Source organism: Hydra vulgaris, chromosome 01 (assembly GCF_038396675.1).
Source record: "Hydra vulgaris chromosome 01, alternate assembly HydraT2T_AEP".
Classification (NCBI taxonomy): domain Eukaryota; kingdom Metazoa; phylum Cnidaria; class Hydrozoa; order Anthoathecata; family Hydridae; genus Hydra; species Hydra vulgaris.
Window position 1 is genome coordinate 26,248,957 of NC_088920.1, and position 13,099 is coordinate 26,262,055.

General features: G+C 25.9%; 1 protein-coding gene across 1 annotated transcript in view; it reads right to left on the reverse strand.

Moving 5' to 3' along the window:
* The window catches only part of LOC136075240 (multidrug resistance-associated protein 1-like), a 64,179-nt gene that overhangs the window by 23,358 nt on the left and 27,722 nt on the right, over positions 1–13,099 (reverse strand). Inside the window, exons 10-12 of the mRNA XM_065787780.1 lie at positions 9,547–9,812; positions 6,769–7,281; positions 4,249–4,448 (exon numbers count right to left, since the gene is read on the reverse strand). Coding sequence (XP_065643852.1) covers positions 4,249–4,448; positions 6,769–7,281; positions 9,547–9,812 — 979 coding nt within the window. The remainder of the gene's footprint in view (positions 1–4,248; positions 4,449–6,768; positions 7,282–9,546; positions 9,813–13,099) is intronic.

Consider the following 13,099-nt stretch of genomic DNA (forward strand, 5'->3'; position numbering starts at 1 on the left):
CAAAAAATCTGAATCAATTTCTAAATGCAGACATGAATATAAGTAAGTTTAAAAAAAAAATAAAAAACAAATGACCAAACTAAAATAAACCTAATTCTAAAGAATTCTTTTCGTAATTAATTTTTGCAAAATAACTACATTATTATATAATTATTTATAAAAATTTGCAGCTTCCAGTGAAATAATTTTTCTATAATTTGAATTGCTTGATGTTTAGACAATCTTCCTGATGGACCTACTGATGAAGAAACAAGTTTTTGACAAACAAATTAGATATGTGTTTTTACTTACTTTTTATTGCTCTGTTCTTTAAAAACATGGAGCACTATATTTGTAAAATACACAAACATAATTTATATATATGCCTATATATGTATAAATATATATGTGTGTGTATATATATATATATATATATATATATATATATATATATATATATATATATATATATATATATATATATATATATATATATATATATATATATATATATATATATATATATACACACACATATATATATGTGTGTGTGTGTATATATATATATATTTAATATATATATATTATGTGTTTATATATATATATATATATATATATATATATATATATATATATATATATATATATGTATACATACATATATACATATATATATGTGTGTGTGAGTGTATGTGTGTGTATATATAGTATATACACACACACACTCATATGCAATTTGAGGTGATATGACACCACCAGGTTTCAAATTAGAATATTGTGGAGGTGTAGCAATAATATATTGAAACAACATAAATATTAAACTTTGTCTTTCTACCAGGTCACATTAGTTTTTTTGGAAAAACCCTGCTCACCTTAACAAAAGTTTTTTTGGATTATCTTTGTTGTAGGCTAGGTTGTATCTTTGATGAAGGCGAGGTTGTGCTTTGATAAAGGCTAGGTTGTGCTTTGATAAAGGCTAGGTTGTGCTTTGATAAAGGCTAGGTTGTGCTTAAAAAAATACATTGTAACTTGCGTCTCTTTCTTTACAAATTTCAGGTGCACTCAATAACCAGGGGAATATTTTTCTATTTGCTGTTACAGTTTGGAAACAAGTTTTTCTTTCTTCCATTTAATCAGCAATAAGTTCACTTATAGTTAGCTCTACTTTAGTTTAAAAGGGATGCAAAGAATGAATTCTTGACAGCCTTATTGTAGATATTGCAAAAAACTTGGTAGCTTGGAACTAACCTAAAAGAGATAATGCTTTACTTAAAGGTAGTTGCTGATTGTAATGGATTGATGGCTTAGAACTGTCTTGCATCTACTGCTTTTATTTGTCTACAAAGGAATGTTTTTCAACTCCATTAATAATAGGATTTTGGGCAGCGTCAATACTGCAAATGGTATCTTCAGGGACAATATACAAAAAGGGCTAACTGTATTTAAAATTGGTTTTAAGTTTATCAGTGAATTTTTTCTTTTTTAATTTCAACTTACTCAAAATCTTTTTATTCAAAAGTTTTACTTTATTTAACTATTTAAAATGCACAAAAATTTTCTTTTTTAAACTTTTATTAAATTAATTGTTTTCATAAATAGTATAAGCAACTGAATTTGTTTTCAATAGTGAGGCTGGTAAAATTGACAGCTAACTGACTTCTGAAAGATAATGCTTTATGTAGCTTCTTATTGGGTTAGGAAGGTTACCACTATAATACTAGTTGATTACCTCCTGATTGTGAAATATTTATTGCATAATTTAAATTTTCTGTGTGTAACTCCTTATACACTATTAATGTTGCAAAAAGATCTTGAGTGTGACCTTTTAACACAAATAGTAAAAAAAAGATTGTGTTATTTCCATGTATTTGATGTAAATAAATCTAACAAATACTTTCTAAAATATTATGGGGATATATCTATCAAATCCCATTATTCTAATTTTCTTTTTAGAATTCTTCAATCTCCTAAAATAACTTTAAACGTTTGGTGAAGTGAATTTGTGTGCTGACCTTATGTATCCAGGTACTGATCCAAAAAACATCAATACTCAATTTGCTGATACTTTAAAGACTTGCAGCATGACACAATAAGTTCGATCTCCAACACGCATACAGTCAACTACTGGTATTGTCAACCTGTTTGATTTGGTAACAAAATTGCCATGATGATATTTCATACAAAATTCAGGTAGTAGATGATATTTTGGACTACTTCATTATCTCAGTTACACATCAAAATGAATTTAAAAAAAGTTAAACTGCTTGGTTTCCAAAATCAAATTTAAAAAAACTAAACTTATCATATATAGAAGAACTGCAAGTGATGCCATGCTAAAAACTGTGGATAATAATATTGAACAAGTAAGAACAAATAGAATTACTGTTCTTGGTAATTTAGTACCAATTCAGAGATATTAAATGCGGCCATTTATTAAATGTAACCATAATGATAAATGGCTAATTAGATAAATAAGAACATATATTAAATGCAACCATGATGATAAATGGTTATTTTTAGATGTTGAAAATAAAAATAAGAAAATATTGTAAACTGAAGTATTGTTATTTAAAAGCATTTAAAAACTGATCATTTATCTGCAAATAACTGTATTAAACTGATCAATTATCAGCAAATAACTGTATCAAACTGCATGTCAAAAGGCATCAGCAGCAAATCTGATGCAACCATTACAAGGAAAAATTTAACCAAGCATACTGTAATAAAAAAAAAGTATTGCCAAGGAATCGTTGTATACAAATAGTTCTAAAGCTAAGCCTTGTAATAATGCCATGTACTAGAGATGAAATGTTTTAGAGATGAAATGCTTTACTAAATTTTAGTACAAAAGGCCAAACTTTTATAAAACTAAAAGTATAAAGAATACTTTAAATCTTATAAAATTTATAAAAGAAAAAACTGAGTATAAAGAATACACAATTTAAGTTCATTTGGAATCATCTCTCCCTGTATACTTTCATCAAAATTTGGTAAAATTTGTTAAAAATAACCTCAATCCTAAGACATAGCTTTTTAGTTCAATCATAGCTCATCCTGCCAAAGTCTTAATTAAATTTTGAATTTTCCCAGCCACATGACAAATTGCTTAAATTACAAAAGTTCCTAAAAAATCAGAACTAACAGTCCTTAAACTCACTAGTTTGCGCCTCAAATCTCAATACAATTTTAAAAAACCTTGAAAAACTTGCACAATTACAGCTTTTTTAACATGCTTTTTCAACATTTTTATTTATAAACTTCAATTTTTAAACCTGAGTTTCGATTCAGTCTAAAAATCAAAACAGAATTTCTAAATTATATTTTATCAAACAATGATGATATTTAGCCAGCATACTTCTCCTTCTGGACATATCTGCAGCATTTGATAAAATCAATCACAGTCTAATTGTCTTTATTAAGGATAAACTAATCATCAATGGTAATTCACAGATGAAATCATATTTGCATTTTTGTAAACCCTTCTTTTTATTAGATCAACAAAATCTGAAAAGCAGGAGTCCTACAGGGCAGAGTATTAAACTCACTTCTATTTTTCATGTTTCTTTTTCCTGTATACCATAAAATACCTCAACTTACCACTAATCGTTAGCAATATGCCATGATATCTTATATTAATAACAATAGACTGTAATCGCCCAAGCAAAGATAAATTAACAAAATCACTGAATGTGCTAATGCATGTCACCACAAAATGGATTTTGTTTGAACGAAACAGAAACTGACTTATTCGGATCTAGAAAGTAGGCTGGTAAAAATGACGCCTATTGTTACCGCTTTAGTGTAATTATAATATGTTCGCAAGTTTTTGCCATTTTAATCTTTTAACAACAAAAATTCATTTTGTTTTTATTTTTTTAAATATCATTTCAAAGTTTTTCCACCACATGTTGCACATCATAACTTATCTACATTTGTGAGTTGTTAAGTTTGAAATATTAGAACTTTAGTGAGAATATTAGAACACCCCTAAAGCAGTTGCATTACTCCTAAAACACTGGTAGTGCAACTTTATTGTTAAAAAAAGGTATTCATGTTTAATGTAACAAGGAATAATTAAAGACCTCAAAAGAAATGTCGGTAGTATTTCACAAAACTAAGAAAAAGAGACAATGAATGAAAATGAACACAGGTAAAATTGAAAAAAAATTATTAAACACATATTATTAAACTAAAACTTACACTAAAGAAAGGAGTTTATAATTTAAAAAATTTAACAAAAAGTTTCTGATTAGTTAAATAAAATCTTACCTGTTTGAACATACCATAGAAAAACTGGCTTCTTGACTAAAATCAATTTTAGATTCATTTTCTGATATAAACTCATCATTTAAACGATATGTACGTATAGTCGATGCACCATTAATACTTTCAAAAAAATGATTGTAGATAGGTGATCGCCTTACAGATTCAATGCGTTGAAGTTGGCGTGAAGATGCCACATAAAAACGCTATAATGCATCATTATGTAATAGTAATAATTGTAATCATACTATTAGTGGTATTATGTAAAAATCACCCTCTTTTTATTTTTCCATTTTTTTATGCCTAAATTTAAATTTTTAACTCTCTTATTTTTTTTAAATGTATCATGTATAGAGAAACATTTTTATCACAAGAAATTCATGATTTTAAAAAATATTATTACATGAATCAGAAAAGGTAAAAGTTATTTTCATCTTTTTTCATCACTCCTTGAATAACTATAATGCTAATATAATGTCAATTTAACATACAGCCAGTATACAGTTAATATAAAATTTGTCAGCCTTTTTCTTTAATGACTACAAAATATCTTTTATACATTGACGCTATCAAGTTTTTTAGACATTGTGGGTCAAACTTTCCCCACTCCTTGATGAAAATTGCCTTTAATTAAGACAAACTGGTTTTATGGTGACTGAGGAACTCAATTTAATGTTGTTTGTTTTGAGTCACTGAGTAGCTAACTTCTATGTGTGTTTTGGATCTCTGGTGTTTAATATCATTCTTTGTTTTATATTACAAGAATAAACTTCTTTCGCCATATTTTGATCAATAAATTTAAGCTCACCAAAGCAAACCACTCAAAGCAAAGGAACAAATAAGGATAAAAGTATAAGAACTGAAAAATTTGCAGCGTAAGAGTATATTTGCAACTTTTAATAAAGCCTAATGACACATCCTCAATGTTAGATAGCTATATTATTAATATTAGATAGCTATACATTATTAATATTAGAATAAATATATTAGATAATATATTTAGAGTTTAAGTATTCATCATTTTTTTCAATTTGCACATGATACCATTAGAACTAAACAAACATACTTTTGTTTCATCTAACCATAAAACTTGCCACCATTGCTCGTGAGTTCATTACAAATGTTTCTAAATACAAACCAATCTTTTCTTTTGATTTACATACTAAAGAAAAGATTTTTTGGGGCAACTCTACTTACAGACCCTTGATTATTCCAATTATTACAAACAGTTTAGGGATTTTTTACCAGTTTTGGCGCAGATAGCTATGTATCTTGTTTAAAATTCTAATAATTTCTTGAATAATGTAAATGATAATCTTAACTAGATGTCCTCTGAAAACTTTCAATGGTAACAATTTTTGAATGGTAACCATTTTTGGGTGTTTTCTAATGATACTTCCTATACTATAAGGCCTCCAATTTACTTTTTGAGAAATGAATTCTTTTCCACTTTTACAGTGTACTGGGATCAAAGTTTTGATTCCTGAGCTTTACTTCTATTTAATATGATTTTGATATCAAGAACTTATAACAAGAACTTAAAATTTTTTACGTTTTTACCTTTTGTATTTTGTAAGTTGATTAAGAATTCAAAACAAAAACTCAATAAAAAACTAATATAACTTATTTTTCTTATGCAGTTTCACATGCAACTGAAAAGTTAAAAAAAAGATGATTTTTTTCAAGTATAGGATGAATTTCTTGCGTTAAAAACACTATTTTGGTACATTATTTTTTTGGTATATTTATTGGTATTTTATTTTTAAAAAATGTATATATATACAGTGCTTTTTAAAAAGTTTTATAGTATTTCATCTTTCAGATCCTATAAGAAATTTTAAATGTCGTTTTTAATGTTTTCGGAGCAATTTTGACGCAATCCTCTTTTTTAATTTTATTACAATTTCTCTGTTCTTAATCATGAATCAACTCTTTGTACCATCATTTGACACTTATTTTTTTTACATAATGGTTTCAATCACATTTTAGTGTATCTTAACTTTTAGACCTTATGAAAATATTTAAAAATATTTTTATTTAGTTGTCATAAGTAATTTTATCTTTAATTTTATCTTTCTGTAGAAAACTGTCAAACTAACATACAATTGATTAAATTAATTATGAATAACATTTGAAAAGAAAACAAAACAAAATAAATTAAAAAGTGTGCGCAACTTTTTTTTTTTACAGAACTTTTCTAGTTTTTTTTTTGTATGTTTTTTGATATAACTGAATTATTAAAAAAGTAACATAAAGTGAAGTTATTGACAAGAGAAAAAAAAGTGTTTTAGCAAATATAGTTACTTTTCTATGTTTGAAAAAAAACACAAAAAAAAAAAATATTTTGCTGCTCCTTTCTTTAAAAGCACTAATGTAATAAAAGCACTATATATATATATATATATATATATATATATATATATATATATATATATATATATATATATATATATATATATATATATATATATATATATATATATATATATATATATAATAATAATAATAATAATAAAAATAACAAACCTGAGTAAAAAAGTAGGCCACACCAATAGGTACAAAAGCAGCCAGAAATATAGGAGTGGTATAACTAATTATAAATACTGTACCGCATAATATAAAAAAACATGAAACAAATGATTTTATTGTTTTCGGAATTGATTCATCAATTAGATTAATGTCTTTTGAAAATCTATTGACAATCCGCCCCATTGGGGTGGTTTCAAAAAATGACATAGGACATCTTAAAACATTCTTTAGCAGATTGTTATGCAGGGTTTTTGATGCTCTTACAACACCAAAACAAAGAACTACTGCTTGAAGCATTGCTGATAAACCTTGTGAAGCACCTAATGCTCCATAAATACCAAGATATAAATCTCGTTGATGATTAGAAACATTTCGGTTAGAGCTCCATTCAGCTAACCAAATACGCGAATAAAGTGAAAAGCCTTCTGACGTTAAACCAAAAAATAGAAACAAGATGGTCAACAAAATGCTAATTGATTTGGAATACGTCAAATAAACAGAACGCTTCACCTATTACATAAAAAATTGGAGAGTCTTTATTTCTAAGTTATGATCAAACATTAAATAGTTAAATATATTTGAATATAACAACATCAGAATGGTATACCAACGTGTTTGTAAAATCAGCCATGAGGTATTTTAAATGGTATCTACTTACCGTGTAATTTCACTTTCATATAATATTTTAAATTATAATTTTTTAAATTTTTTTAATGCTGTTTTGATAGAAAAAAAAAATATTGTTTTCTATTGGAGCAAATAAACAAGCCATCAACTCTTCTTTTTTCCTGTTTAATCCTCTGTTTAAGCCTTAATTTTTCAACTCTTTAACTTTATCCTAGAAATTATTTATATTTATGTATTTATATACTTTATCTTAAAAACCAGATAGCTTAATAAATATATGCCATAATTAATTTTATAGCAAATATTTTAGTAATTATAATTTGATAACTATATTTCATTTTCTCAGATTTAAATGACAGATTATAGTTTATGTAAGTATCTTTTCACCCCTTTTAACCATTTTTATAACACAACCTCCTTCTTTCACAGACCTTCTCTATAATAATATATCTGTTTATCAAAATAAAAAATCCTTGCATCCATCCCCAGTATTTAAAAATAATTTTTTTATCAAGTTTCATTTTTAATTTAAAATATTTTTCAATTAGTCACAAGGGAACCAGTGTATTATTGATATTTTATTTACTATTTTATATATAACTTGAATGCCTTATTTTTATATATAATATTAATACCATAAAAATAATACTAGAAAAAAAAAAAATTAAAATTTTTTTTTTTTGCCCGTCCAGGTCATTTTTTTTCACTTTTTTTTACCCACTGTTATTTACAATTACATTGGCTATATTTTACAATATTTAATTAAACAAGTTATGCAAAATGCATGCTATTATTAAAATGTTGAAACTTCTTTATAAAGGAAAATCATCTTTAAAAAAGTGCAAAACAATAAAACATTTATTTTTTAACATAACCATTATACCAGGACTTATTTAAACAATATATATACAGGGAAGTAGATGTTTAAAACTTATCAAAACATTATATACACAGTAAATCAGATGGATTATTACCTTAAATTGGATGTGTCATGCTTGAGTGTATACTCCGAAAACTTTTCAAAATTTTTCTGTAAAAATATATAACTATTATAAAGAATTATTTTCCATGCTGTTTATGATCAAATTAACTAGAACCTTTCTTTTTATCTTTCAGCTACTATTATTGTTATTGGTGACTCTAAAGCTCATCATGTTAAATAACTTAGATCTGAAATGGCAAATGGTGTTGAACCTAGGTTTCTGTTTGAACGTTGCAAGGTTGCATCTTTTCATGTTTAAAATATTTTACAAATAATACCACAGCTGCTGCTATAAATATTTATTCCATCAACTAAAACTCAATCTCACATGACTCGTTATTCAGCAAAGCTTGATCGTTTTACTATAAATGTTCCTTCATGCTTAAAAAAATTTATATTTTGTTTTTTTCTTTGAATACCAGTGCTTTATGATTCTATTCTGCCTTTATGTTTTGCTGACTTCTATTAACCGCCTTCTTGTTTTTAACTCACTTCTTCGCCTTTTTTTAAAACTCAACTTGTTTCACAGCAGCCTTGTTCATCAAGGTTTGTGTTTCGGAGTTATAGAGTTGAGAAGAGAGTTATAAAGGGTTGTTATAATTATAGAGGGTTGTAACCACAAATAAAGTAGCCTACCAACTGTAGTGACTTTCTCAGACTTGGGGCGGTAAATTAACATAGAAAAAAAAAAGTGGTCGGTTGTAGTCTTTTTGAAAATGAATTGATTTGAAATAACAACAAAAATATGTGTATATTTCAACAGAATCCTAGATTTAAATATCAAAATGAATGGAAAAAACTGAAGTTAATTCTAGTAAAAACATTTACAAGCTTATCTTTGTTATATATGTGAGTAGTATAGAAAAGAAACCTGGAAACAAAACTAATTTCTTAATCAGAAACTGAGTTATCAAAAAAGAAAAAAAAAGTTTAAACAGTCTTAAAAAAGTCTACACAAAATTTAAAAATATTTTAAATACCATTTTATATAAATTATATATATAAATCTTGTATAATACTAGGCCTATAAAAAATAGATAAAGTTTGGTTTAATATTGACTAAAAAGTCATTAGTTTTATTTACTTTATAAAAAAGGTCACTCTAGAAAATCAATTATACTTTTGAAAACAACAAAATGAATACAAACTATAGTGAATAGTTATACCTTTCCTGTTTCAGAAACTTCTTGCATAATTAAAACTTCTGAACCTTTCAACAAAACAGTTTTTTCATGGCGTGCTAGAATTTGCTGAGCTTCTCGTTTGTACAATTCATTTTCGTCAATTTCATCATTTTTGTCAGTTTTATCATTTTTTAAATCTTCAAAAACTGATACGCAGCTGTTTGATGCATATGCAAGATTAGTGAAGCCTAGAGCATGTTCAGATTCAATCTTATTGTCAATAATTTCAACATTTAAACCTTCAATAGCTATAAATGACATGAAATATATTCCATAGCTACAAAAATATTATATATATATATATATATATATATATATATATATTATATATATATATATTATATATATATATTATATATATATTTAATACAATTAGTATTGAATAATATAATTAATATTGAATTTAATGCTATTACTGTTACTCATTTTGTGGGTGTTTTGACACAGTGTTTTTAAACAAAGGTTCATTATGCTTTCCTTTTATATTTTTGACTCTTAAATCTTTATTATCTTTATTATAATCATTTATTATAATAAATTGGTGCAATTATAAATTATGTAGAATTTATAAAATAATAGATAAACCTGTGTTATTTTTAAACTTTCCTTTAGATTAATAAAATAACTTTTAAAGTATGTAATTTATTTAATTTATTTTATAAAAACACAATTCAAGTCATTTGTTTCAATTCAATTGTATTTAATGTATGGGTAATTCCATGTCAAATGACCCATAAATTTTTTTAAATGCTGCCCTATATCCCAGGTTTTACTGATTTTTATACAGTTGAGAGTACTTAGAAAAATAAAAATTCCTTAAAAATTTTAGCCTCTAGCTCCAAGACAATCCTTAAATATGACCATTTTACTCTTAACAGATGTTGGCCAGCCCCCTCTTGTCTCCTTAGAATTGCATCTTTTTACTAAAAAGTTTGTACCTGACTATTATCAGGGGGGGGGGGGGGGGGAATAAAAAAAAATGATCAAAAATTTATTAAATAATTTTTAAGTACCTGTATTTATTAATTTAAATAAATTTAGGCAATTTTTTATATACCTGACTTTGATGCTCAAGAAACCCATATGACCTTGATGAAATCAAAAAAAAAATATTACACATAATTCTATAATCATTGATCTTTCAAAAAATATAAAGATTTTGAACTGCAAGTATATGGATTTCCATATAAGGATAATAGGGCACGGTCCCCACTTTTTTTTTACTACCTTCCAGATTAGCTGGAGCTCTGAAACTTGTGGCATTTCTGTAGTGCCCATGAACATGTATGTTAAAGTTGTTTTCAGGGCCCAAGAGACAAGGAGGAAGGGCTGGGTCATAAGCCCCACTTTTTTGTAGCAGAATCTTGTGATAACTTTCAGCATTTGTGTAGTCCTGATGATTGCGTGTTAAAATTGTTTCCAGAGCAGATGACCTGAAGGTCCATTTTTGGTTTATATTTGTTCCATTCTGTTTTTGATCATTCTGTATTTAATAATTTTCTTGAAATATTTTAAGAAAGTACATATCTTTATAAGATTTTTGATCATATATATGGATCAAAAACAGTAATCCACCTAAAATAATGACTTTAACTAAATTTTAGATTGTATAGTTTAAAACTTTTTGAATTGAAAAAAATTGATATTTTTTAATGCTAAAATGTTAACAGCAAGTTGTTTAATTAACTAAAATTCATGAGTAAAAAAACATCCTGCTGCAACATTACATCAATAAAAAAGAAGTTTATCACCTTTTAAAATCTTTATTTTATTTAATTTTTACTAATTCTAAAATGTTAGTAGCAAGTTGTTTTATTGAATAAGAACTGTTATACAGTAACAAAAAAACACTCTGTTACTACATTAATATAAAAGAAATTTTTTACCTAATAAATTCATCATTAACATTTTTAACATTAACAATTTAATTACAACTAAACAACCTTGTTAATGAGACAAAAAACTATCTTTTACATTCAAAAAAAAAATAGAAAAGAAATCAATCACTGTTTACCACACTATTTAAGTTGTTTTAATTATATTAATTACTCATTTTTTTATTTAATCTGAAGTTATTTTTACTTCATTAAAAATGCAAAAAAAGAATTAGTAATTAGTTTTACAGTAAGATTCACATGATTTTGGAAAACTGTTAAATGATACTTGTTATCAACTAATTTATTGTAGAAAGACTGATTTAAAGAAAAACCGAAAGATATTTGATTGTTATAGTAAGAATGGGTTTACATGATTTTGGAAAACTGTTAAATGATACTTGTCATAAACTAATTTATTGTAGAAAAACTGATTTAAAGAAAAACTGAAAGAGATTTGATTGTTATAGTAAGAATGGGTTTACATGATTTTGGAAAACTGTTAAATGATACTTGTCATAAACTAATTTATTGTAGAAAGACTGATTTAAAGAAAAACTGAAAGAGGTTTGATTTTTATTGAGAAGATGTCAGAGTAGAATTAACTGAAAATGCAAAAAAAAAAAAACTGCAGAAACGTCAAAACTTTTAGAGTTCTAAGCTAGTCTGTAAGGTAGTGAAAAATCAATAACAATTCTCCGCTACAAAAAAGTGGGGACTTTGCCCTGTTATCCATATATGGAAATTCATATACTTGGAGATCAAAATTCTTATATTTTTTGAAAAATCAATGAATATAGAATGATGTGTAATACATTTTTTTTTGAAATCATCAAAACCACATGGGTTTCTTTAGCATTAAAAACAGGTACATAAAAAATTGCCTAAATTTATTTAATTGCTATTTAATTACTTTTTATTACTTACTAGGTACTTAATAATAATTTTTTCTGATCATTTCATTGGATTCTCAGCCCCCCAAAATAGCCAGTTACAAATTTTTAAGTAAAAAAATCAAATATTTTTAAAGTTATATGACTTGAAACCTTTAAATAAATGTTGCAATTCTGAGGAGACAAAAGGGGCCTAGCCAATATGGGCTAAAAGTAAAACTGTCATATTTTAGGATCTTCTTGGATCCAGAGGCTAAAATTTTCAAGGAATTCTTATTATTACTTTCTAATATTACTAAACACTCTTAACTCTATAAAAACCAGCAAAATCTGAGATGTATGATGACATGACCTGGGTCATTTGACATGGAATTACCTGTATATTTATCTTTGTTTTTTATTTTTAAGAACTCGAAGTTGATGCTCTTTTCAAAGGCCAAACTTTTGATAAAAGTCAAACTTTTGAACAAGGTCAAACTGATATAATTGGTGTTTATCTCAAAAATCCTTCTCACACGTTTAACTCTATGTTGCATGTTCAAGAACAAGATTGTTTAATAACTTATTTTTATTTGTTTAATAACTTATTTTTGTAAATTGATAAACATTCATAACAAGATATGTCATTTAATAAATGCTACACAAACAATGTTGTAATTACAGATGTACTTAACCTATATACAATTTATTTAAGAAGTATTTTATTAAATACTTCTAAACCCTCGTACAATTTTTTTATGTTCTAATCAATGATAAAAAATGCAAGAA